Genomic DNA, 27,956 nt, shown 5'->3' with positions numbered 1-27,956 from the left:
TACCATCAAGATATAGAAAGAATGAATGCACATTAGATTGCTGCCATATCTTTTATTCTTCTAGTATTCAGTATTAAGAGCATCAATGTGGGGTATGAGCCATAACATTAATTAAATCCACTTTTCTCATCTTGTGCATCACGTCATCTTATGCTCCAGTCTCAACCACTGATTTTAATATTCTGCTGACTTTCAATTTCCTCTCTTGTTGTATGATCTCATCCGTCCCTTTGCAGGTTCATCATCTATGCAGAGCGAATCATGTGGTCCGTACTGTATCTATCTGTATATATTCTTTATCTCCATGGTGCCTTTATATTCAGTACACGAGTTCAGCATAAGACAATAAGGACCTTGATATGTAGACAGAAATGTTCTAATTTATTGTAATAGTTGTTATAAATATTGTAGAATGTCACATGGCCCAAAAAAGTCTAAATTCATGTTTTTTGGGACAGTTAAATACATCTTTCATTAGGTTTGTTTATTGGGTTCATTATCTTCATTTTATAAGTCTAAGACATTGAAAAAGGGCATATAAGGTCATAATGTCTGAAATGAAGCCAAGCACAAAGGAACCTAAGTGGATTGGTTTCCTCAATCCTATTAACGTTGAAAGCATCTTAAAGGGGTATTCCCATCTGGGAATTCACATTTAATTTAATTAATACATGTATATATATATATATATATATATATATATTTCTTCAATTGCATATTATTAAAAGAAATTACCTGTTTGCTAATAATTTCCCTTAAATGTAGCCATGTTGTTCCTTAGAAATTGGATAGCTGTCATTGGATACAACCACCCGCACTCTGGTAGCGGTGACCACATTCAGTGCTGAGCCCTTCTTGACCACCAATGTTCATAACCACAGAACGGCTGTGGGGTATGAAGTAACTCCTGGCCATTTCAATTGTTTGTTTCTTTGTGCAATCACTGCAGCAGTTGTGGTCAAACTGAAAAACTGGAAAACCTGGATGTTGAAATTGCTGGGAGGCTTTAGTGCTTTGTGTTGCATTAGCATTCTTAGATTCATTAAAGATTTTCATTGCAGATTTGGCGTTGAAAATATGACTGATTACAGTACTTTGTTCAGGTGTAGGGTTTTTACATTGTTGATAATGCTGATTTCATTCAAGTAGTATACTTATTAGTGTACTACATGCCACATAATGGTTCCGTTGGCTGCTACCACATTGCTTCTCTTACATCCTCATAAGCTGTTCAGCCATATACAGGCAGTCCCCGGGTTACATACAAGATAGGGTCTGAAGGTTTGTTCTTAAGTTGAATTTGTATGTAAGTCGGAACTGTATACTTTATCATTGTAATCCCAGCCAGAACTTTTTTGGTCTCTGTGACAATTGGATTTTAAAAATGTTGGGTTGTCATAAGAATCAGGATTAACACTAAAGCTTAATTACAGACACATTTGATAACTGTTATAGCAGATCATTGTAGCCTAGGACTGTGTGTGTGTGTATACATATATATATATATATATATATATATATATATATATATATATATATATATATATATATATATATATATACACTCACCGGCCACTTTGTTAGGTACACCATGCTAGTAACGGGTTGGACCCCCTTTTGCCTTCAGAACTGCCTCAATTCTTCGTGGCATAGATTCAACAAGGTGCTGGAAGCATTCCTCAGAGATTTTGGTCCATATTGACATGATGGCATCACAGATTTGTCAGCTGCACATCCATAATGCGAATCTCCCGTTCCACCACATCCCAAAGATGCTCTATTGGATTGAGATCTGGTGACTGTGGAGGCCATTTGAGTACAGTGAACTCATTGTCATGTTCAAGAAACCAGTCTGAGATGATTCCAGCTTTATGACATGGCACATTATCCTGCTGAAAGTAGCCATCAGATGTTGGGTACATTGTGGTCATAAAGGGATGGACATGGTCAGCAACAATACTCAGGTAGGCTGTGGCGTTGTAACGATGCTCAATTGGTACCAAGGGGCCCAAATAGTGCCAAGAAAATATTCCCCACACCATGACACCACCACCACCAGCCTGAACCGTTGATACAAGGCAGGATGGATCCATGCTTTTATGTTGTTGACGCCAAATTCTGACCCTACCATCCAAATGTCGCAGCAGAAATTGAGACTCATCAGACCAGGCAATGTTTTTCCAATCATCTACTGTCCAATTTCGAGCTTGTGCAAATTGTAGCCTCAATTTCCTGTTCTTAGCTGAAAGGAGTGGCACCCGGTGTGGTCTTCTGCTGCTGTAGCCCATCTGCCTCAAAGTTCGACGTACTGTGCGTTCAGAGATGCTCTTCTGCCTACCTTGGTTGTAACGGTTGGCGATTTGAGTCACTATTGCCTTTCTATCAGCTCGAACCAGTCTGCCCATTCTCCTCTGACCTCTGGCATCAACAAGGCATTTCCGCCCACAGAACTGCCGCTCATTGGATGTTTTTTCTTTTTTGGATCATTCTCTGTAAACCCTAGAGATGGTTGTGCGTGAAAATCCCAGTAGATCAGCAGTTTCTGAAATACTCAGACCAGCCCTTCTGGCACCAACAACCATGCCACGTTCAAAGGCACTCAAATCACCTTTCTTCCCCATACTGATGCTCGGTTTGAACTGCAGGAGATTGTCTTGACCATGTCTACATGCCTAAATGCACTGAGTTGACGCCATGTGATTGGCTGATTAGAAATTAAGTGTTAACGAGCAGTTGGACAGATGTACCTAATAAAGTATATACACACATATACTGCTCAAGAAATAAAGGGAACACTTAACACAATATAACTCCAAGTTAATCAAACTTCTGTGTAATCAAACAGGTGGTTCTACAAGTGGGGACCACTTCTGAATAGCTATGTTTTTTTTGGTCATTTTTGAATGTTGGTTGTGCTTTCACACTCATAGTAGCATGAGTGGCTATGTCTAGGTAGTGGCTAGGTAGTGCAGCACATCCAGGATGGCACATCAATACGTACTGTGGCAAGAAGGGTTTGCTGTATCTATCAGCATAGTGTCCAGAGCATAGTGTACAGACGAAAGCTGGTTCACACTGAGCACATGTGACAGACATGACAGAGTGTGGAGACACTGTGGAGAGTGATCTGCTGTCTGCATCATCCTTCAGCATGAGTCAATATGAGTAGGGTGGAATTTTTTTGGAGGGCCACACAGCCCTCCATGTGCTCACCTGGAGTAGCCTGACAACCATTAGGTACCAAGATGAGATCCTCGAACTCCTTGTGAGACCATATGCTGGTGCGGTTGGCCCTGAGTTCCTCCAAATGCATGACAATGCTAGACCTCATGTGGCTGGAGTGTGTCAACAGTTCCTGCAAAATGAAGACATTAAAGCTATTGACTGGCCCGCTCGTTCCCCAGACCTGATTCCGATTGAGCACATCTGGGACATCATGTCTCACTCCATCCATCAACATCACATTGTACCACAGACTGTCCAGGAGTTGGCGGGTGCTTTAGTAGAGGTCTGGGAGGAAATCCCTCAAGAAACCTTCCTCAACCTCATCAGGAGCATGCCAAGGTGTTGCAGAGAGGTCATTTAGGCACATGCAGGCCTTATACTACACTGAGCCTCATTTTGACTTGTTTTAGGACAAGGGACAAAAGGACATTAGATCAAAGTTGGAAGAGCCTGTATTTTGTGTGATTCCAAATCCAGGCCTCCATTGGATAATAATAAAGATTTCCAAATGCCGTACTCCCGCCGTGCCACCATTGCCATCTATGGGGACGTACATGTTGCCATTGCCATCTATGGGGACGTCCCCACAGACGGCCGTGTGAATAAACCCTTAAATTGTATGGGTGGCAAAATGGCAAAAAAGTAGATTTGGATATTTTGACTTTTTTATATGGTGGCATTCCCTGTCAGGTGTATAAATTTATTTGTTTATTTTTATATATTCTAGGAAAAAGGAGTGTTTTTAAATGAATAATGAATGACTATATTATTGAATATATTATTGAATGCAATATTATTTCAATGAATAATACACATATGTTTTTGCCTAAGATCCTATGTTCTCCCTGGTCATTACTTAACACTAGAGCTACCAATCAAAATGTGACCTCCTGAAGTTGGCACTAGAATAGTATAAGCCACGTTTTACAGCACAATTTTTGCACAACTCACCTTATACTCGAGCATAAAAAAAAATGTAGTACTCACCTTTGGTGCTCACCCCCACGTCCTCTTCACGCTACGGCTCGTCTTTCCCCTGCATCTTCTTGCTTCCGGTTAGTGCGGGCAGAGAAAAGTCTATGCTCTGTGCCCACACAAACGCACGTGATATCAGCAGGCCATTATACGCCACATGATAGTGTGTGCGTGCGAGCATAAACGTACCTCCACCTGCACTGCTGGGAAAGATGCGGGGAGAAGACGAGCTGCTGGGAGGGAGTCGGGGGTGTTCACCGGAGGTGAGTATTACATTTTTTATTTTATCATGAAATCTGCTGGACATTTTATTTTAAAGGGGGGCTCTGCTGAACATTTTTTCATGAAGGGGGGGTCCTGCTGAACACTTTTTCATGAAGGGGGGCTCTGTTGGAATTGTAATCATTAAAAAGGAGCTCATCATTTTATTGATAAGGGGGAGCTGCTGCTGGACATTTTATTGAAGAGTAGTTGCTGCATTTCCCACCCTATGCTTATACTCAAGTCAATAAGTTTTCCCAGTTTTTGAGGCAAAATTAGGGACCTCTGCTTATACTGCGGTTGGATTATATTAAAGTATATGCAGTGCTTGAAATCACTATTGAAATAACTATATGTATAATTCTTCCTTATATGTTGTTATAAAGATTTCAGATGCCTTGATAAAGCGTGTTCAATGTTCCCAAGAGCAATGGGTAAAAGGAGCATTGGAACCAAAAGTCTCTCCAGAATTTGAACTCACATTGGATAACGACCCTTTGCTGCAGGCAATTCACCAGCTGGATTTTATTCAGATGAAATGTAAGGGTGAGCTCCCAGTTCATGTTTGTCTTGTTCTCACTGTATATGGGTAGAAAAAACTTGGAAGCCAGTGGCGAGAGACCGTTTTTATTTAATGAACACAGGTGCATGATTGAAGCATTGACATGAAGTCTCTGAGAACTTTACTAACATTTTACCATATATAGATCTTGTGTGAACTTATATGTTTCCTTGGTAACTCCCAGCTTCAAGTATTAACATATTCAGAAGATGGGAAGTTTTGCTTTTCCAAAAGACTAAAGTCTTAACTTTTAACTAGTGAAGCAGAAACTGGTAGGATTTTTATGTCATGCTGTCAATAGTTTAGGTGGATAAAGTGAGGCTCAGTTTTTTTTTAACATGCATTTTCGGTAAATCCAGAATCTTCATTATAATTTTTTTCACTTTTTGCTGTGATTTTTGCTATGTTTTTAGAACAAAATTAAATTTAAATTTAAAATTTAAACAAATAGAAACAGTAAAGCTAGATTTTACTGAAAGATCATTATGTGGATTGATTTTATACTGTCTATGATGGTTTCAGTGTCTAAGCAAACACTGCACATACATTTGGGGGGCACATCCACCCCACTGGTGGCCACCCCCTCCATGCCCCCTCCACATGTAAGGCTTAGGCACAAAAATAATCACAATTTCTAGCAGTGGGCAAGAAATTGCACTTATTTCAGTAAACTGGTGTAGAAGAACTGATAAATCTCCCCAAGATCTCTTATTATCTATACATCCATTTCAAGTAACATGGGTGATTAGTAACTGTATTTTTATATACATTTTTCATTAAATAAAGAGACGCTATCTAACAATACTAATTTTTTATATTAACTTTGTTATATCATCATTTTTTTTTTCCATTAGTTAATGTGAGCCAAAGTCAAAAGAAGCCAAGCACACAGAAATGGTGCAGATCTTTCCATTACATACCTGGGTTTGTCTCACAATAACTGATGCAAAAAAATGATGAAATAACCAAGACTTTGATTGTTTGGAAAGTTGCTAAATGTGTGAATATTCCATTTATAACAATTTCTCTATGCTATCCATGTTAAATTGGTTGTCCCACAACAGCCTAACAGTCTTTAGTCCTAAATCTACAATGCAAGTAAAGCTGATGAGAAGGGTTAACACTAAACGTTATTGTGCTCATTTACCTTTTTATATTTGTACATACAGAGAATTTACATTAGACTGCAGTTTACTACAAGTTCCATAAAACCTTTCATGTACATTGTGATAGGTCCATCCAAAATGTTTGTGTCGTTGTGTGCCCCTTCCACATTCCTGCAAATTCCTACAGTATGCATACTCGTTCTGTATACAATAAACCCTAGCTCTGCAGTCAGTTTCCGACCAGCCATGATACTCTTACTGCTGCTATAAAAAAGGGAGGTTGTTATTATACATTATTTAACATATGTTGTGAAGTAACCAGGAATATCCATTTGAAGACAGCATATAAATATGTATCAGGCAGCCACTTTAAGGGCTTTTCCTGGTATCTTTGTGTATAGTAGTGTTGTGTTGCTGCTTCTTCCTGGTAAGAGCTCTAAGAACTTGTAATGGTGGGACAACCGGTTTAGGATATCTACACACAACTGCTGTAGGAGAAAGGGCAGAGTTACACTAATCTGTAATTAGTTCCTGTTACAGTGCCCCCTGTGCCACTGCTGCAGCTGGAGAAGTGCTGCACACGAAATAATAGCGTCACTCTGGCTTGGAGAATGCCACCCTTTGCTCATAATCCTGTGGAAGGATATATTCTGGAACTGGATGATGGAGATGGAGGTCCATTTAGGGTAAGGAAAGAGATAAAATATTCTGAATTGTATACATCAAATATATGGGATGTTTTTCATGATTAAGAAGACCAAATTTTTTTTTCTGACCTTCACCCCAATTACTGATCTGAGGGTGTCTCTGATGTAATTAAATAGAATGTAAGAGGCTTACTATCTCCTTTAAACCAGTGAATAGCCATGATATCTGTGTAGTTTGGCTTCTGTTGTAGTTTTCCCTCATGACAAATTCTACGCTTTAGTGAATTGGATATTGGATGATTACAAAATCACTTTCACTTTAGGGATAAAAGTGAACCATACTGTATTTCCCAAAAATTATATTTTAAAGGTTTGTCTGGAAACCTTTTTAAGAACAGAAATGGCGCAGATTTATAAAACTGGTGTGAGACACTGAAGGGGTTAACTGTGGATGGGCGGTATGTTTCCCCTAGGTTTTGCTATTATGCAAGGCCTTAGTGCTGAGGTTGTGTTGTCCAGCACCTTGGACACAGGTGGTGGGAACAACCCAATCAGCCTGCATAAAGCCGCTGAGCAGAGCTGAGAGTGTTGCCACTCTGAGTGGAGGCTGGAGAGCACGCAGCCTTGACCTCTGTGCCTGGAGCAGCAAAGTATTTTTTGTTAGTGGCGAGTAGGACAACCATTGTTTAGTTAGCACCCTGACGGGTAGGATATTATTTTGTTTTTGATGCCTGAATGTGAAAGCTGTTTTATTTTGTTCCTGCTGAAATAAACACAGGCTAGACCTGTTTTGGACTGTACCCTGGTGTCACTGTCGTGAACTGCATCACAGCACCCCGCTACCACGGTCTCTACTGGGCCAAATCTCCCACATATGGTGCTTCGGATTGCGGGCAGTTCAAAAGACACACACCTGAAAGGCTCACTACATCCTGCAACATTGCATGGCCTGGGTGAAAGCAGCAGGCAAATTGCAGGATACAGCCAAGATGGAGGACTTTATTAAATACCTGCAAGAGGAGGCCAGAGCTAATCGGCAGCAGCAGCAAGCCATGCTCCGGCAACAGCAGGAAGAGTCCCAGGCTAATCGGCAGCTGCAGCAAGCCATGCTCCAGCAGCAGGAGGAGAGGTCCTGCCAGCAGCAAGCTATGCTCCAGCAACAGGAGGAGAGGTCCTGTCAGTAGCAAGCCATGTTCCAGCTGATGATGGAAAAGTTTTCTGGCATTATGGCAGCACCGCAAGCGACGGCTACTGAGGGGTCCCATACTGGTTTGCAAGGGTACCCGGTTGTCCAGCATTCCGCACGGGCTGCAGTGCAGAAGGCTTTACAAAAGATGACGGCGACCGACGACGTGGAGGCGTATCTCACTGTGTTCGAGCGAGTAGCTGAGCGAGAGGAGTTACCAGCTGAGCAGTGGGCAGATGTCCTGGCACTGTTCCTGACAGGTGAATCGCAGAAGGCCTACTACGACCTGAGTGAAACAGAAGCCCGTGAGTACCCCCAGCTAGAGGCGGAGATTCTGGCTCATCTTGGGGTCACCGTTCAAGTTCGTTCCAGCCGGGTCCAACAGTGGGCTTACTCAGAAAAACTACCCCCATGCTCCCAAATGCATGACCTGATCCATCTTGTCCGGAAGTGGCTACAACCAGAGGACTGCACCCCAGCACAGATGGTAGAGAGAGCGGTTCTCGACAAGTTCACCCGTTCTCTGCCCTCTCGGCTCCAGCGGTGGGTTGGACAGGCCAGTCCCACAAAAGCTGAGGAACTCGTGTCCCTAGTAGAGAGATATCGGGCTACGGAGGATCGTCTACTTACCTCTCCCACACGAAGCAGTGCCAGTGACAGGGTCACCAAACCATCTGGTAAGGCTGCTACTGCGGAAAAGGGGAGACAGGTCAGGTTGGGAGGGGGTTCATTGGGGGACGTGGATACCCAGAAACCCAGCGAGGCTCGTGACAGAGGTCATAGCCTTATCCAGTGCTGGTGATGCCATGAAATGGGCCATATTGCTGCCAACTGTCCCCTGTCAGTGGAGCCAATGGACTGCAACCAGACCCAGCAAGTGTCACTGTTTGCCCAGCCGGTTCTGGCAGCCGAGTCGGTCACGGATGCAGATCCCCAAGTGTGTTTGGTCACAATCGGGGGTCACACGGTGGAAGCCTTGCTAGACTCAGGGAGTCTGGTCACCCTGGTGCGGGGAACTTTGGTTGAACCTGGACTGTACAGTGGGCGGAAAGTGGGAGTGTTGTGTATACATGCGGACACTCGCGAATATCCCACTGCTGTCATCAACCTACATACCCCTTGTGGTACTATTACCCATGAAGTGGGGGTGGTGGGGACCCTGTTTCATGAGGCTATTATCGGCAGAGACTTACCGGTGTTTTGGGACCTCTGGAGACGAAGACCCACCTCAGGTGCTGTTGCAGATAATGGACAACAGGTATGTCCGGCCTTGGCCCCTGAACCCTTTGAGGCCGATGTACCCACACCAGCAGTAGGGGTGACCCCATGTGATGAATTCTCTCCCCTAGAGGTCCTAGCTGGTGAGGTCGAGGGCCACGTGGAGGTAGCCGACATGCCGGACCTTGAGATCTCCCGTGAAAATTTTGGGGCTGCACAGCTACAGGACCCTACCTTATTTAAAGCACGGGAGAATGTTAAAGTAATAAATGGGGTACTCCAAATACCAGGGGCTGACAAAATATACCCCCGAATGGTGATTGTTGGGGAACTGTTGTACAGGGTTGACCAGATACGGGGTGAGGAGATTGAGCAACTTGTAGTACCCCAATCTCACCGTAGGCTGGTGCTAGATTTGGCACATAAACATGTGCTGGGAGGGCACTTAGGTGCTGAGAAGACCCGAGAGAGGATCCTGCTGAGATTTTTCTGGCCCGGGGTGTGGGAGGAGGTAAACCGGTATTGTAGCTCCTGCCCTGAGTGCCAACTTACTGCCCCGGTGTCCCACTTCAGGAGTCCTCTGGTACCGTTACCAATCATAGAGGTGCCATTTGAACGGATTGCAATGGATTTGGTTGGCCCCATAGTCAAGTCCACAAGGGGGCACCAGTACATCCTGGTTATCCTGGACTACGCTACGCGGTATCCAGAGGCAATCCCGTTAAGGAACACCTCCTCCAAAAACATTGCTAGGGAGCTGTTTCAGGTGTTCTCCCGTACAGGCCTCCCCAAGGAAATCTTGAATGACCAGGGAAACCCATTCATGTCTAGAGTAATGAAGGAGATGTGTAAATTACTCCAGGTTAAACAGCTCCGCACCTCTGTATATCATCCTCAGACAGATGGCCTGGTCGAGAGGTTTAACAAGACCTTGAAGGGGATGCTAAAGAGGGTGGTCAGCAAAGATGGGAAGGACTGGGATTGTTTGTTGTCTTATTTGATGTTTGCCATACGTGAAGTTCCCCTGTCCTCCACAGGTTTCTCACCCTTTGAGCTGTTATATGGCCGTTCCCCACGTGGGCTTTTGGATGTAGCTAAGGAGACCTGGGAACAGGAGAGGACCCCCCACCGTAGTGTGATTGAACACGTCTCCCTTATGCAGGACCACATAGCGGCGGTAATGCCCCTTGTAAAGGAGCACATGACAAGGGCACAAGAGGCCCAGTCTAGGATCTACAATAGATCAGCCAGACTCAGGACCTTTAACCCAGGCGACAGAGTGCTAGTTCTGGTGCCCACCGTTGAGAGTAAGTTCTTGGCAAAATGGCAAGGACCATAAGAGGTCATGGAAAAAGTGGGGGAGGTTAACTACAAGGTATCTCAGCCGGGGAGGAGGAAACCCGAACAGACCAGGTGAACCTCCTAAAGCCATGGAGGGAAAGAGAGTCCCTTATGGCCGTGGGAGTAGAAAAAGCGTCTGTCTCCAAGAAGGTGACACCGATGGTAGGTGTACCCGATGCCAAGGTGCCTGAAGTACGGATCTCGGAGTCCCTCTCCAGGGCCCAGATTCAGGAAGCGAAGGAGTTTGTGCTCCGAAACGTTGATGTGTTCTCTAAGTTACCGGGTCGTACTTCAGTCATCAAACATGACATCATAACCGAATCCCGGTACACCAAAAACCCTACCGGGTCCCTGAAGCGCGCCGGCTTGCCATATCCGAAGAAGTCAAGCAGATGTTAGACCTGGGGGTTATCGAGGAGTCTAAAAGTGACTGGTCGAGTCCTATTGTGTTGATTCCCAAACCTGATGGTTCCCTACGGTTCTGCAATGACTTTAGGAAGGTAAACGAGGTGTCCAAATTTGATTCTTATCCTATGCCCAGAGTTGACGAGTTGATAGAACGACTTGGACAGGCTAGGTTCTTCTCCACCCTTGACCTGACGAAAGGGTATTGGCAGGTACCCCTTACTGACAGGGCCAAAGAGGTACTATGGTATGTGGTACTCCCCTTTGGGCTACATGGGGCTCCCGCCACATTCCAGAGGTTAATGGATCTCGTGCTAAAACCTCACCGGAGATATGCCTCGGCCTACCTGGATGACATCATAGTTTATAGTAACGATTGGGAGAGTCATCTGGCTAAGGTACAAGCAGTGGTAGACTCCCTGAGGGCAGCAGGGTTGACAGCGAACCCCCAAAAATGTGCACTGGGTCTGGAAGAGGCCCGTTACCTGGGGTACCGTATTGGGCGAGGTGTCATCAAACCCCAAGTAAATAAAGTGGAGGCGATCCAGCAGTGGCCACGACCTATGAGCAAGAAGCAAGTGAGGGCTTTCCTAGGCATAGTGGGCTATTATCGCCGATTTATTCCCGATTTTGCTACCATAGCAGCACCCCTGACTGACCTGACCAAGGGTAGCAGGTCGGTGATGGTAAAGTGGAGTGAAGAGGCTGAGGGGGCGTTTCAGCGACTTAAGACGGTTTTGTGCGAGGAACCGGTACTGATCACCCCTAACTTCACCAAGACCTTTATTGTGCAGACTGACGCTTCTGACGTGGGCTTAGGGGCTGTCCTGTCCCAAGCAGTGGAGGGTGAGGAACATCCCGTGACATTCCTGAGCCGCAAGCTCACACCTCCTGAGAAGAACTATAGTATAGTTGAGATGGATTGCTTGGCGATAAAATGGGCTCTGGAATCCCTGAGGTATTACTTGATAGGGCGACAGTTTACACTAGTGACCGATCACTCTCACCTCACCTGGATGAGTCAGGCCAAAGAGAGCAACGCCAGGGTCACAAGGTGGTTCCTAATGTTGCAGAATTTCAAATTCACGGTAGAACATCGAGCAGGAAAGCTGCATGGGAATGCTGATGCCCTGTCTCATACCCACTGTCTGATGGCTAAAAGTGTTCGCCCCCACAGGGTCAAACAGAGGGGGAGGGTATGTGAGACACTGAAGGGGTTAACTGTGGATGGGCGGTATGTTTCCCCTAGGTTTTGCTATTATGCAAGGCCTTAGTGCTGAGGTTGTGTTGTCCAGCACCTTGGACACAGGTGGTGGGAACAGCCCAATCAGCCTGCATAAAGCCGCTGAGCAGAGCTGAGAGTGTTGTCTCTCTGAGTGGAGGCTGGAGAGCACGCAGCCTTGACCTCTGTGCCTGGAGCAGCAAAGTATTTTTTGTTAGTGATGAGTCAGAGAACCATTGTTTAGTTAGCACCCTGACGGGTAGGATATTATTTTGATGCCTGAATGTGAAGGCTGTTTTATTTTGTTCCTGCTGAAATAAACACAGGCTAGACCTGTTTTGGACTGTACCCTGGTGTCACTGTCGTGAACTGCATCACAGCACCCCGCTACCACGGTCTCTACTGGTCCAAATCTCCCACACTGGGTGCCTCAGATTTCAGGCGCAGTTTGCAAATACATACATGTGCAAACTCCGTGTATGTTTATTAATGATGTGTTTGAACCAAAATTTCGGTATTGATTCGTACCGAAAGTCCAACATAATTGCGACACATACCCATTAAACTGAGTGCAACAAAAACTGGTGCGCTCAATTTAAGCACTATCGGCGGGTGCGCGGTGTGCCAGATTATTGAAGACTGCATGCTGGTCTTCAATAATTTGACACATTCTGCACAGTAGTGAGGCAAACTGCATGTATTGGGCCAATGTGTTTTCTTTATTTGGGTTAAGCTTCAGGTTAAGAGATGCAGAATATGTCAATGTCTAGTAGAAGATGTAAAGCAAAAGTAGGAACACTCAGTGGTGGATCAAGAGTACGATGGCCACTGGGATGTATGAAAAGTGGGCCCTCTGCTGCCAGAATTTTAAAATAGTGAGAAAGGCTGGGACTGGATTTCCTAACGTTCACATCAGTTTTCTGGCTCTACAATTGACTCAAGTCCCCTAATGGAGTCAGTCAGGCCTCCACCTCGTTATATAATAGGCAAATGTTGCATTAGGGTAGGGCTGGATTAAGGTTGGTGGGGGCTCCTTGGGCGCTAAATTTGGTGGGGGGCCATTGAATGTAGTCCAAACAGGGAACAGCAATCGCTATATACTGCTCCCCAGCAATCACTATATACAGCTCCCCCAGCAACCACTATATACAGCTCCCCCAGCAACCACTATATACTGCTCCTAGTAATCACTATATACAGCTCCCCCAGCAACCACTATATACAGCTCCCAGTAATCACTATATACAGCTTTCCCAGTAACCACTATATACAGCCCCCCAGCAATCACTATATACAGCCCCCTAGCAATCACTGTATACAGCCCCCAAGCAATCACTATATACAACCCCCAGCAATCACTATATAGAGCTCCCCAGCAATCACTGTATACAGCCCCCCAGTAATCACTATATACAACCCCGAGCAATCACTATTTACAGCCCCTCAGCAATCTCTATATACAGCCCCCCAACAATCATTGTATACAGCTCCCTAGCAATCACTGTATACAGTCCCCCAGCAATCACTGTATACAGTCCCCCCGGCAATCACTGTATACAACTCCTCTAATCACTATATACTGCTTTCTCAGCAGTCACTATATACAGCTCCCAGTAATCAGTATATACAGCCCCTTCAGCAATCACTCTATACATTCCCCCCAGCAATTACCATATATAGCTCCCCAGTAATAACTATATGCATCCCCCCAACATTACCTATATACAATCCCACAGCATTAACTATATACAGCCCCCTATAACAACTATATACAGTTCCATTATATCACTGGATGACAACGTGGTGTAGTATTATTAAAAATAACTCCTATTAAAGCTCAAGGTTCACTGTAGGTGGAGGTATTTTTTAGAACAAAGATATTAAAATATAACTTTTATTATTCTTCGTATAAAATTGAAAAACAGGACTTCTAATTCAGACATGCAAACATAAAACACAGATGGTTATTTCTCAGTGTTCTGAAGTTAGGAAGGTGTAGTCGAGTGTTGCTACACCCCTACAGCAATGTGGTGCGACTCTGGTTGTTGCTTATGCGTTTTCAGGCAACATCAATGTGGTGCGACTCTGGTTGTTGCTCATGTGTTTTTAGGCAACAGCCCCACACTGAGAAATAATAAAAGTGGAACCAGTATTCTGTGGCAGTGTGTGCGGAATTATTGTTCTCTGCCACACTGCTTCACAGTCAGTCACAGGATGTAGACAGAATCTTCCTATATTTGCATGACACAAGAATCATGGCACATAGATCGCCAATAAGGGAATGATCTCCGTATGGTTGTTTACCTTATCCGAAGGCATCCGCTGTCATCAAGCTCCAGGATGCATGACAAACGGCCAGAGGGATGGACCAGATTAACGCCCGGTTCCGCCCAGTCAGCATTGATTGGCCAGGAGGCCTGACAAGAGAGAATCACACCCTTCCTGATTCTGAGCCAGCCGATTGGTCCATGAGGGAGGCTCGTAAGCGGTGACGAACAGCAGACCTGGAATATAAGCAGGGCTGTAACAATGCCGACGTGCACAGACCTACAGGGCATATACCCTAGATATAATAGCCATAATAAAGACCGCTGAAGAATTGAGGCAGAGGAAACGTGTCGGGTCCTAGGGTTGTATATGAGCAGTTAGCAGAAGCTAGCGTGGTAGCCAGTCAGTTCTAGCAACTAGATAATAAACTAGCCAGTGGAGACGATGCTTTTGGAACGATAGAGCTACAGCTCATAGATGTCTCCGCTACAAAATTAGCGAGAACATCAGTAGCAATCCCTGTAATTATTAGGGTGATAGCATAAATAGCCATAAGATGCTTGGCTATCTCCTCAACACGGCAGTTTTACAGAATATAAGCTGCTGTGTAACACTGTAACTATTCCAAGCTGAGGGAAGCGTTCTGCTATAGTCACATAACAAGTAGACAGTAATAGCAGATACAGCCTCCAGCTGTTTCTTAATAAACAGCAACCAAAAACAACCGGCTGTTTGTACCAACATAGCAGCTTTATAGGTCATAAACTGCTGTATGATAGTCTCAACTAGTATGCTAGTACACACGCACAATTGACTGTGAAGCAGTGTGGCAGAGAACAATAATTCCGCACACACTGCCACAGAATACTGGTTCCACTTTTATTATTTCTCAGTGTGGGGCTGTTGCCTAAAAACACATGAGCAACAACCAGAGTCGCACCACATTGCTGTTGCCTGAAAAACGCATAAGCAACAACCAGAGTCGCACCACATTGCTGTAGGGGTGTAGCAACACTCGACTACACCTTCCTAACTTCAGAACACTGAGAAATAACCATCTGTGTTTTATGTTTGTATGTCTGAATTAGAAGTCCTGTTTTTCAATTTTATACGAAGAATAATAAAAGTTATATTTTAATGTCTTTTTTCTAAAAAATACCTCCACCTACAGTGAACCTATATACAGTTCCACTACAATAACTATATATAGCCCCCTGTAATAACTATATACAGTCCCCCTATAATAACTATATACAGCCCCGCTAACTATATACATAACCCTATAATACCTATAGACAGTCCCCTATAATAACTATATGTACAGTCCCCTATAATAACTATATAAACAGTCCCCCATAATAACTATATAGAGTCCCGTGCAGACAGCGCCGTGACGCCAGCAGGCAGGGCGCCGCCATCTTGTTGAACCTCCAATCGTCTATGGCAGAGAAGGGAACTTATTGTTCCCTCGCTCTGCCATAGACTGTATTTGGGGGAAGTCTACTGGGTATATACTGTGACCGCAGAATCACCCACATTTGGTGGGGGCCCCAGGGTGTGCACCCCAGGTATCCCCCTTTAATCCGGCCCTGGGTAAGGAGGTATTAAGACCAGCGTGACAAACACTTATAATGACCACTATCATGACCACTGTATGCACAGTGGTTATATATATATATATATATATATATATATATATATATATATATATATATATATATAACCACTGTGCATACACGATGTCAGCACAGCACAATTCTTTCAAAACAATTCCAGACAGACCCCATTATTATAATCATTGCGGGCTGCTGGGTACTGCTGGTGACTATTACATGAGGGGTCCACACTGCTGGCATGGACTGGATCCCAGGTTTAGCATGTGACTGATTGCAGAATGGGTTAGGGGGGAGATATTCTTAGCCCTAATACCTGCACTGACCAAATCAAAGTGCAGTGTGACATTGGGGCACAATTACTAAGGGACTTTGCACATCCTATTCAGCATCCTATGCTTGCACAGTTTTTTAAGAAGTGCCTCTGCCACATTTGTGCCACACATGACTGTTTTGTGGCGCTGCTACACTATTCTTCACAAAATTCTGCACTGAAAGGGACGTTCTGGTGCTCAGTCAGACCATGCGTCACATTAATCATGCCATGTCCAACAGAAATGTGTTGCATTCCCTATGTTAAAGGTGCACCAAAAAAAAGTGGTGCACTCTGTCAGAGATGTGCAGGGAACACCAGATTATGAAGAAGGGGTTCTAGAAATCCTGCATCAGGTGCACTCTGCATTATACACAGGCGAAGCAGTTTGCACAGTTTTTAGTAAATGTAACCCATAGTGTGCTCAGTGCACCATGATCCGGTGCCATAGACCTTTATTGTGCAATGGACCTAAACTGAGGCAAACTCTGAGGAAAGTACAGTATCATAAAAGCACATGATTGAGATTTTATATATGTAATCTCAATGTGTTCACATTTTCACATCTCTTTTCAGATAAACATCTTTTTCTATTCTAGTCTATTCATTTTATTATTATATTCCAAAGAGGGGCAGCCTGTATCCAGTGATATGAGATAAGTTTTCTGGCCTGATACAGCATTCTGGCTATACCTGATCTTACCTTCACCACACATCTCAGGTAACAGTCCAGACTTACGGAGCCATACTGGAGGTCTATAAACTCAGTAGAGCATGGGAGAGTATGATAAGAGAATCCATGCTTCCGTAGTCTAGATTAACACTGTTCATTCGGTAGTAGTCCCACATCCAGCTCCCAATTAGAATACACTACAAAAGGAAACTTTTTGTGGTAAGCTGTAAACAAATGTATATGGTGTATATACAGTAATAACTTTTCTATCTTATCACAATATCACAGTATTACCACATTAAGGCAGGTAACATGGCCCTGCAATTCTTGAGCATGCCTTAATTCCCGGTATTGATAAAACATGCTACAAGGAAGTTGCATACCCAATTCCAGCTAATATATTGAAGAATGCCCACACACACACGCCCTATCTGTTTGTCCCCAGCCTTTCAGGTGCTACAACTGTGCAGGCACTTTGAAAGGGATTAGGCACAGAAATATCCAGTTGTTAACTTAATTACATCCTGTGGTTATTTGCCATGCTACTCCCTATCTACCGCCATGCGTTGGTAGACAAAAATTTTTAAGTCTCCAGAGTTCACAAAGTATGAATCCAATGGGTTTCCTAAGATTTAATTACACTAAGCTACTTTATTTTGTTCAGCGTTTTTCTTTAAATAAATACACCTGAACAATGAAGTAGAATACTGCAAAAGCATTTATACCAGTGAACTTTATTCCACAAGCATTTAAAATCCAATTAGGGATATAATAAGGATTTCCCTGAGAACTAGAATTTGTACATCACAAAGAAGTTTTCCTTCTGAAGTAAAAGCCAACAATCACTAATCCAGATCATGGCAAGTGACAGGGATTTGTTCTTCAACTCTTCATTCTTAAAAGACTGTTTTCAGTTTGTTTTCTACTAAGCTTTCCCTATCACAAAGCCTTCAAATAATGATGGGATTAGTGTTACGGAATGTAGTTCAGCTAATTAGGTCAGTCCGTTTAGTATCATGACTGCCATAAATACCAACTGTTTTTCTCTATTTTTAGCACCCTGGAAAGAGTTGTAGAACTTTTTTTTTCTTATTGCCAGAATTTTTAAACAAATAAACTGTTTGTAGATTCCGCCCACGAATGTCCAAATAACTTGTTACATCTTGTTAGCAAACCGTTGTCTTTATAATACTAGTAATCCCCCAAAAATGCAATGTTACTGCAACTGCACTGTGACCACAATGTGAATGTAATATAAACGTAGAAGCAATGTAAATACAATTGCAATGTAAACGTAATGCATTTGGGAACATAAACATGATGCAAACGCAATGTCACCACTAATGCAGTGTAAACGGTAACTTGATGCGAATGCAAATGTAGGGTGAATGTTAAAGCTATGTAAACACGATGTGAAACCAAATACAATGAGACTGCTCACTTTCGTCGAGTGCCGTTTTCAAATCTGCCCAGGTATTTAACAGGGGTTTGCGATCGGATTGTGGCACAGCTGCATTGACTTCCATGCGACTGAAATCAGGAGGCATGCCATCGGTAGATCCCACGGATTCGGACTGAACGCAGGATTTAAGATTCAAATTGGAGGAAGAAGTTGGCGAACTCCGTCAGCCTGAGCGGGGAAGGGACACATGCAGGATATTGGGCACACGATCTTAGTGAATTGCGTCAAAGTGCATTATCGTGGGACAGTGCAGTTCTGTGGACTCCAAGGAATGGGTTAAGTAAATGTGCCCCAATGTAAACATGATGCAACAGCAATGTTAATCCAATGTAAAAGAGATATGATGCAAGTGTGATATAAACATATTGGGGCACATTTACTAAGGGTCATGCTACGCACTTTGGTCTGACCGTGCACGTTCTTCATGGCTAAAACGGCTAGCACAGGTATTTAAGATGTCTGTTCACGCGACCCTCTTGTGACGCAGCTGTGCTGGCTTTCATGCGACAGGGATGTGCCGTGGACGCTCCGACTAATTCGGACCAAGCGCTGTAACTTTCAAATTGAGTTGCGCGCCTGATATTAAAGATGCACCACAAAAAAGATGGTGAACTCTGTCGGAACAGTGCAGGGAAGCAACACATTCATGATTTATGGTGCACGATCTTAGTGAATCGCCGCTCGCAGCATTATAGACGCACAATGCACTTTTAGTGAAATCTAGTGACTTTGTAAGTAAATGTTCCCCATCGTGAATGCAAATGTGCAAATGTGAGCTAAATGCATTGTTACCACAAAAGTGATGTAAACAAAAAAGCATTGTAGATACAGTTACAATGCATTTGCGCAAACTAGATGTTTACATGCAGTTTGCTTTCATATTGCTTTTTGCTTTTTGCATTTTACTTTAGGTTTGCATTTACATTACATTTGTGTCTAAATCATGTTAAAATCACACTTGAGTTTACATCTCGTTTGCATAGTATTTTTATTCACATGACATTTGCAGTAACATTGTGTTTGCTTTACAATTGTTTACATTGCATTTGTACCTACTTTTATATTTCATGGTTACATCACATTTGTGCTTCCATCATGTTTACACTGTGATTGCGTGATTACATCACATCTGCACATAAAGTCACAAAATGAAGCTCACATAGTTTGCTTTTATAATTCACAAAATGTTAAAGGCTTTCCAAAGTAGGTGGAGTTATCACCAAGATGGCCCCCACTGGAAACTACAAGTCCCATGATAGTTTAGGTCTCAGTAACTCCTCCTCCCTCTCATGCTTTGCTCCAAGTGCTGATTTAACAGACTGTCCTGCTCTGTTACCATAGTAATGATGTGTAACTGTGATCACTGCACATTGCCATATTAGTCATACTGGATGCACTGCAACCAACCGACTACAGCCAAACATAGTGATGATCACAAGATGATCAACGGCCAGAAGCATTTTAATTCTTCATTACAATGTCAACAGCAATTTTCTTCTAAGGAGAGCAAAATTTTAAATACCGCACCTAGGTTTAGAGGAGGTAAAATAAGAAAAATGTTTTTTTCCCCAAATAGTGTGCTAAAATATAGTGACAGTAAAGTAACAGTAAAGTAACTGGGCGGTGCAGTGCAGCCTAGTTTCTCTTTGGAGAGGGGCAGGGGCGAGCTGCGCTCACCCGACCCTCCTCTCCTGGGCACCGCCGTCTATCTTTAGATTGAATTATGCTGGCACGTAGTCAGGGGGTCTCAAGAGTTACCAGGGCTGTATAGGTATGAGTATATGTGACAATGGTCACAAGAGCTTACAATCTTTGAGGAGGAGGCAAACAGAGGAGGTGACAGTGCTTGTACAATGGCCACAAGATCTTACAATCTATGAGGAGGAGGGGACACAGGAGGTGACAGTGCTTGTACAATGGTCACAAAAGCTTACAATCTATGAGGAGGAGGGGGACACAGGTGGTGACAGTGTTTGTACAATGGTCACAAGAGCTTACAATCTACGAGGGGGAGGACACAGGAGGTGACAGTGCTTCTACAATGGCCACAAGAGCTTACAATCTATGAGAGGGAGGAGGAGACACATGAGGTGACAGTGTTTGTACAATGGTCACAAGAGCTTACAATCTATGAGAAGGAGGAGGAGACACAGGAGGTGACAGTGCTTTTACAATGCTCACAAGAGCTTACAATCTATGAGGACGACAACACAGGAGGTGACAGTGCTTGTACAATGGTCACAAGAGCTTACAATCTACTAGGGGGAGGACACAGGAGGTGACAGTGCTTGTATAATGGTCACAAGAGCTTGCAATCTATGAGAAGTAGGAGGAGACACAGGAGGTGACAGTGCTTGTACAATGCTCACAAGAGCTTACAATCTATGAGAAGGCGGGGACACAGGAGGTGACAGTGCTTGTACAATGCTCACAAAAGCTTACAATCTACTAGGGGGAGGACACAGGAGGAGACAGTGCTTGTACAATGGTCACAAGAGCTTACAATCTACTAGGGGGACAGCAGCCACTTCAAACCTGGCAACAAGTGGTTAAGAGTGTGAGAGCAGAGACCCAGGGGAAGGGGGCACTTATCACTTATCTGATCCTGTGGTGGGAGAGAAGTTACAGGTCAGACACTGCAGAGCTGTACAGGTTGTTCTTCTCACACACTGCCGGCAGCCTTCATCTTCTGTCTTCACTCTGAGCCTCCCGGTCTACTTACAAGCCGTGCGGGGATTGGCCAAAGTCAATGCCTTTCTCCTTCCCCTCTGTCTCCACTGCTGCTGTGCTCCTGCTGCTGCTCTGCCATAATTATCATGTATATCAGTGCCCTGACAATGGCAGAGCTGGCAGAGCGCAGCGAGGTGCTGCCCTCCATTCCATCCAGCAGTGGAGGGCTGAGAGGAGCGCAACGGCACTCAGCACAGCCGCTGCGCTTCACTATGAAGGGCTGCACTTAATGCCAGTATTAGCTGCTAGACCGCAGCCGGGTGCCCTCCATTCCCTCCTGGAGCTACATCCGGACTATAAGGCCCCTTCCACACTTGCGTTGCAGATCACGGCAGAGTTTTAACAGGGTGCGATCAGGGTTTGGTCAGTGAAAAACGCACATTTTACATCAAGTTCAATCAGTTTTCAGTCAGAGTTTGTTCAGTGTCTCAGTTTTTCATAAGCGTTTTCAATGCAATTTCAATGCGTTTTTCACGCGCGTTTTCTGCGCGTTAGGCCCCTTCCACACTTGCGTTGCAGATCACGTCAGAGTTTGATCAGGGTGCGATCAGGGTTTGGTCAGTGAAAAACGCACATTTTGCATCAGAGTTCAATCAGTTTTCAGTCAGAGTATGTTCAGTGTCTCAGTTTTTCACACGCGTTTTCACATGCGTTTTCAATGCAATTTCAATGCGTTTTTCACGCGCAGATAATGCGCGTGAAAAGGTCTCAGGACTGAGCTTTATCATTTCTATGGCAATTGATGCGTGAAAAACGCATTGCACTTGCAAGTGTCTCAGAGTGCAATGCGTTTTTGATGCATCTCCATAGACTTGTATGGTGCGTTTTTCACGCGCGTGACTTGCAAAAGTAGAGCATGCTGAGAATGCGCGTTAAAAAAAACGCGGACAAGATAATCTCCAATATGGGAGTGGGAGGTATCTAGCGCGTGGGAGACGTGAAGTCATGCCTGTTACGTGACGTCACCTCCCTCTCCCTACATGGTGCAAGAGGCGTGCATAATTAACAACACACAGTGCCAGACATCTTGTCCCCACACTCTAGGCTGCTAGTTATAAGTTTCTTTTTTAGGTGATCTCGGAATGTCAAGCTTACCGAAGACCACCGCTGGGATCAACATGAAAAGGAGCATAGGTGAGTATTTTCATTCTATTTGGGCTTATCTGTACTGGTATATTTCTTTTGAAAGGGTTGTCTACTTTCAGCAATTAATTGTTATTGTTTGTGTGATAAAAACTTATACAGTGATGAATTGATATAGAAAGTATATTGGGAGATTGGGAAACTTTTCATTACACAAACAATATTAATTGTTGGAACAAGTGGACAACCTCTTTAAAGGCCTGAATGACCTGTTTTGATGCCCCAAGCACTTTTTGTCATTTTTTGACCAACACTTTACCAAAAGTCAGAACTTTTACATACTTCGTCATCATAACCATGAGAGTCCTTTTTTTGTGTATCAAGTTAAGGTTTTAAGTGCACTGTATTAGGTTACATAGATTTTACTTACTAACCATTTTAACCCTTACATAATATTTAGGTACAGTTCTATCAAGAAGATAGCTTTCATGTCAACACATTTCACAATACAAAATTATTTTATCTTTTTGCATATTGAGCTTTGTTAAGTTTTGTGGGAAGGTTTGTAGTTTTTATTAGTTCAATTAGGAGTTTATCTTTTTTTGCCATTTTCAATTTAGATCTTTTTTTTGTTAAAGTACAACATCTTTATTTTTATTGACTTTTACAATAAGGACTAAATATTATGCTACATTTATAGGTTAGTTTGTAATAGACATGGTAATATCCAATATGCTTATATTTTATTAGTTTTATGAACTTTAAGTACATTTTTATTAAAAGGTAAACATTTTTTATTTTATTTAAAGTTTAATTAGTCCCACTTCAATACATGTGATCATTTGATAGATTGTATAATACATTGTACTGTACTTTATTATACACTCTCACTGAATTATTCACCATTAGGCCCCTTTCACATTAACATGCCTGTGGAAACGGACCCGTGTACTGGTCATATCCCACAGACTGAGGACAGTGCAATGGGAGGGAATCCTTACATCCTAGTGAATTATGATGCAAGGAGTCCTGCCAGCTAATTTAACAGCAGCGCTGATTCATATCATACCTACAACATTTTTTTATGCTCAAAAATTATAATTACACATATAACAAATATGTTTTTTCTGTTATTCAAAGGAAGTTTATGTTGGAAAAGAGACTTTATGCACAATTGATGGTCTCCACTTTAACAGCACATACAATGCAAGAGTCAAAGCTTTTAACTCAACAGGCCTTGGACCTTACAGCAAAACTGTAGTTCTACAGACATCCGATGGTGTGTACAGATCATGATTTTTTCAAATGTATTGTTTCTGTGAAAACTAAGTAACATGACTTTTCAACTCTGCTGATATGTCTCTAAAATTTAACATTATTTGCATTGTGCTATGTTGTGTTATTCCTTCTGAAGATTTATGAATAACTTTCTTCCATAAAAAAATGCCACCCTTGTTTGAAGGTTGTGTGCAGTATTGCAGTTTAGGTCCAATCATTCGAATAGATTTGAAGCTCTTTACAGAGGAAGGCAGCCATGTTTTCTTAATCCTGCACAACCCCTTTAATTTATTCATAAACATCTAGAAATAATAAACTGAGTTGAAAGCAGAATGAAGCGCACTACAGGAATTATTATTTAATTAGAAAAATATTTATTTACTAAAACAGACATGTCAGTGGTGTTGACTGTAACATTTATTTTATGTAGAATATCTTTTATTACATTATTAATATCTTAGTATGTTCTAGTTGTAGGAGTCTAGTCTTTCTAAATAGCATGCTAAATTCATTGTAAAATAATACAATTCCAAAATCTCCTACTATCACCAATTTGTATTGATTGAACTGTATATAAAAATAATACAGGCGGTCCCCTACTTAATATAAACCTATTTTGTCCACCCAAAAGAGAGGACAAGCCCAGGACATAAAGCTCATAATTCTAATATAGTAAAATGGTACTTTATTGATTGCAACATACAAAAAAACAAAAGAAACATACAATTGATACTGATTAAAAATGTGCAGCCACAGATGGTGGTACGCAGACAAGGGAGTAACACAACTTGGACACAAAGGGAACAACCATGCGTGATATGTTATCTAGGGCTCTGGTGATTTGAGACAAAGTGCCAACATAAGTGTATTGTAGTGTTAGTACATATATATAATCATATTGCACTTGCCCCGAATGTATTCAAAGTAAACAGATTGTCTTACCCATGAATCAACTTTGCAGGTTCCCAGGTCCAGGGTGACTCCAGCCCCGACGCGCGTTTCGGCTCAAATGAGCTTTCGTCTGGGGGCCCTGGTGGTGTACACAACTTTAGAGGTTGTTAAGCTGTATTAACTAAGCTAATTATTTTGTAAACGTCTCTACCTCTATCCAGTGGTCAACGATAGGCATTGGTCCCCTACTTAAGAACACCCGACTTACAGACGACCCCTAGTTACAAATGGACCTCTGGATGTTGGTGATTTACTGTAGTTTAGCCGTATGCTAAAATAAATAGCTAAAACACTTATCACAGGTGTCTGCAATTAAGCTTTATTGTTAATCCTGGTTCTTATGAGAATCCAGATTCAGTGTTGATCCATCAACATAGAATTGGCTTAATAATAATAATCTTTATTTATAAAGCGCTATCATATTCTGCAGCGCTTTACAAATCATGGTAGACATATACAGATAAAATAATGACATTACAGAGTACAAACATAGTCATAAGCAACAATAGGAGTGAGGGCCCTGTTTCAAGAGCTTATAGTCTATGAGGATGGATGGATGACACAAGAGGTGTAAGGGCTTGTATAATGGTTAAACAGATCTTGACAGAACAGAAAAAATTAATTTAATTAATTAAAAAAGCTGCTACTTGAACCAGTCATCGCTTACCTTAAAAAAATGTATATAGAAATTTATTGCACATTAATTGGGTCTTTTTTGATTAAAAGGGTTGTCCCAGATTGTATAAAAAAACAATGGTGACCGGGAGGAGGCTGCTTAGAAAAAGAAACATTTACTTACCTCCCGACGCCATCCCGTTGTCTCGCGCTGCCATCTCGCACAGAAGCATTCAGCTTTTGACCGGCCGGTCTCAGACAACCCCTTTAAAGGGAACCTACCATCACGGACCAACCTAATAAGGTAGATCCAATGGCCGGTTCCTGTAGTCTGCCCCAGCCCTTTTTTTTTTTTTTAAAGAAAAACTTTTACTTCGGCAAAAGTACTATCTTTTATACATGCAAATATTTTCTCCAGAGGCTACTGGGGATTGAAGTAAACGCGCATACGGCTACTCTGCAATCCATTAGCATCTCTTGATCCCTCCTAACATCACAGCTCGCTGTTGCTTTGCACTCATGCGCATACACAGCAGCTCCGAGTTTCACAGATGAGTGTGTGCAGCTATAGCGAAACAGCCCCGTCTCCAAAGCCATAGCTGCTGTGCATGTGCAGAACTCCAGCTCATCCAGGATGATAGGCAGGACTGGTAGTGGCTACTGGGGCATGGAGTAGCTGTAGCTCCAGCTCCACAGCGTGTCTACTCTACGCCCTTGTACCATCTGGAGAAAAATGGCACATATAAAAGAAAAAATGTGTACAAGGTTCTGCTGAAGCAAAATTTTTAATCGAAAAAGGATAGGGCTGGAGCAGAGTACAGGAACCTTCTATCTGATCTACCTTATTAGGTAAACCTGTGATGGTATGTTTCCTTCAGATTCTTAACTTTAAGGCTTTATTGGCTTGATTGTGAAAGTGAAAAGGGCAAAAGTCTTTAAAAAGTACCATAAAAGTATTTGTGTGAGATGAAGCTGACTAACATTGGCAATAACATGACATAATTAGCAAACTTAAACTATAGATATTATGCACAAAACTTTAGTAGATAAAGTTGGGGAATCAAAAGTGATGTCAACCTAAAAAATATATTTCTGTGTATTTAAATTACCTTACACACCAGCTATTCCAGTAGTGATGACATATTACTCTGTTTTCTTCCAGTGGCCTTTTTTACATTTGATTCAAACACTGCTCATCGGGATATTGTATTGTCCAATGACAATATGACAGCATCTTGCAGCAGTTATGATGACAGAGTGGTTTTGGGGACAGCTGCATTCTCAAAAGGCGTTCATTACTGGGAGGTGCAAGTTGATAGATATGACAACCACCCTGATCCAGCTTTTGGTGTTGCCAGAATTAATGTTGTGAAGGATATGATGCTGGGGAAAGATGACAAGGCCTGGGCCATGTATGTGGACAATAACCGTAGCTGGTTCATGCACTGTAACTCTCATACCAACAGGTAAGTGATAACAAAAAAGTCATAGTATTCAAATATAAAGATGTTCTAAATAGACTTGTCTCATCAATGACTTGTCTCAAAACTTTAACAATATTGTTTAAATCAATAGTGCAGATGAAAATAGTAACCTTTGCTATATTAACCCATTCTCACCGTTACCATTGTTTGCTCCCCTTCTTTAAAAATCGGTAAATTTTGTATTTTTTTCATGCACAAAGCTTAAAGTTCTTGTTATCTGCGTAACCAATTGTACTTCCTACTGGCCGTATTTAATTTTACATGCCGTGTACTGGGAAGCAAAAAAAATGTGGTGAACTTGATGAAAAAGCGCTTATGCTCCATTTTCTTGAGGGCGCTGTTTTACGGCTTTCACTGTGTGCTCCAAATGACACCTTCCCTTTATTGTTTCCGTCAGTGCGATTATTTGGATACTAAATTTAAATAGCTTTTATTTGGTTTTAAAAAGTTAAAGCCTTTTGTACAACAAATCTAGTGAAAGGGGGTGATTTGAAGTTTTTTCAATTACTACTTTTTCATGTCCCCTTGGGTGTTTGAAAGTCTGATCACTCTTGCAATATACTGCAATACAACTTTATATCAATATAATGTGAATATACAGATCTTTTATTACAACCTACCTCCAGCATGCTGTTATAGAAAGACTTAATTGGAAGCCATAGGAGCCTCTTTACAGACAGTACCTGGATAATCAACTTAAAGGGGTATTCCCACAAAGACAAGTTTCTTATATGTACTCAGAATAACAAAATAACCAGCCAGCACATGGTGAGCAGAGAGAGAGGCTGCAAACTACAAGCTACAAGGAGCTAAGTGATCCGGGGGAAGTGAGATGTAGTAGAGCTCACATTGTAACAGTTTAACGGTCTATCAGTCTCTGAGTAATAGGCATCTCATGCATCTTTGATCTGTCTCAACTCTCTTTCTATGGGTCAGTGTGTTAATACAATTTCAGAACCAGATGAAAGTGCATATAAACCCTGTACCCTGATAATCTAACCACATTGTCACCCCACAAAACTAGATGATAATACAGTAATATAGCAAGGAAAAGAAAATCACGGTCCAGCCAGGCTCCAAACACCAAGGATTTCTTTTATTCAGTGCATGTACAGAAAGTCAGTGATCCATGGCTAAGGACAGGGCAACTGTCCGAAACGCGTAGGCATCACTGTCTATCTGAGTGGATCACTGAATTTCTGTACATGCACTGAATAAAAGAAATCCTTGGTGTTGGGAGCCTGGCTGGACCGTGAATTTCTTTTCCTTGTTATTGCTGTACCCTGGCAGAAGGGTGGCCCGTGTCGAACTCGGTGAGCTGGCACTACCTTTTTCTTA

General features: G+C 42.6%; 1 protein-coding gene and 1 long non-coding RNA gene across 3 annotated transcripts in view; one reads left to right on the top strand and one right to left on the bottom strand.

The window, feature by feature from the left end:
- TRIM67 (tripartite motif containing 67) overlaps nucleotides 1–27,956 on the top strand; it is a 77,011-nt gene that overhangs the window by 29,423 nt on the left and 19,632 nt on the right. The window contains exons 5-8 of one of the 2 annotated variants that reach the window (XM_072141024.1): nucleotides 4,848–5,001; nucleotides 6,670–6,815; nucleotides 23,431–23,569; nucleotides 26,297–26,600. In XM_072141024.1, the coding sequence (XP_071997125.1) occupies nucleotides 4,848–5,001; nucleotides 6,670–6,815; nucleotides 23,431–23,569; nucleotides 26,297–26,600 (743 nt within the window). Of the gene's footprint in view, nucleotides 1–4,847; nucleotides 5,002–6,657; nucleotides 6,816–23,430; nucleotides 23,570–26,296; nucleotides 26,601–27,956 lie in introns of both variants that reach the window. The other variant, XM_072141023.1, reaches the window with a different exon arrangement.
- Nucleotides 48–27,460, bottom strand: LOC140121444 (uncharacterized). Its single transcript, XR_011854094.1, has 4 exons — nucleotides 27,239–27,460; nucleotides 24,511–24,598; nucleotides 3,214–3,355; nucleotides 48–353 (listed from the first exon to the last, which is right to left on the bottom strand). It is a non-coding gene; the product is annotated as an uncharacterized lncRNA (long non-coding RNA).

This window comes from Engystomops pustulosus, chromosome 3 (genome assembly GCF_040894005.1).
Source record: "Engystomops pustulosus chromosome 3, aEngPut4.maternal, whole genome shotgun sequence".
Lineage (NCBI taxonomy): Eukaryota > Metazoa > Chordata > Amphibia > Anura > Leptodactylidae > Engystomops > Engystomops pustulosus.
The sequence above is the reverse complement of the archived record's forward strand: the minus strand, read 5'-3'. Positions and strand labels throughout refer to the sequence as shown.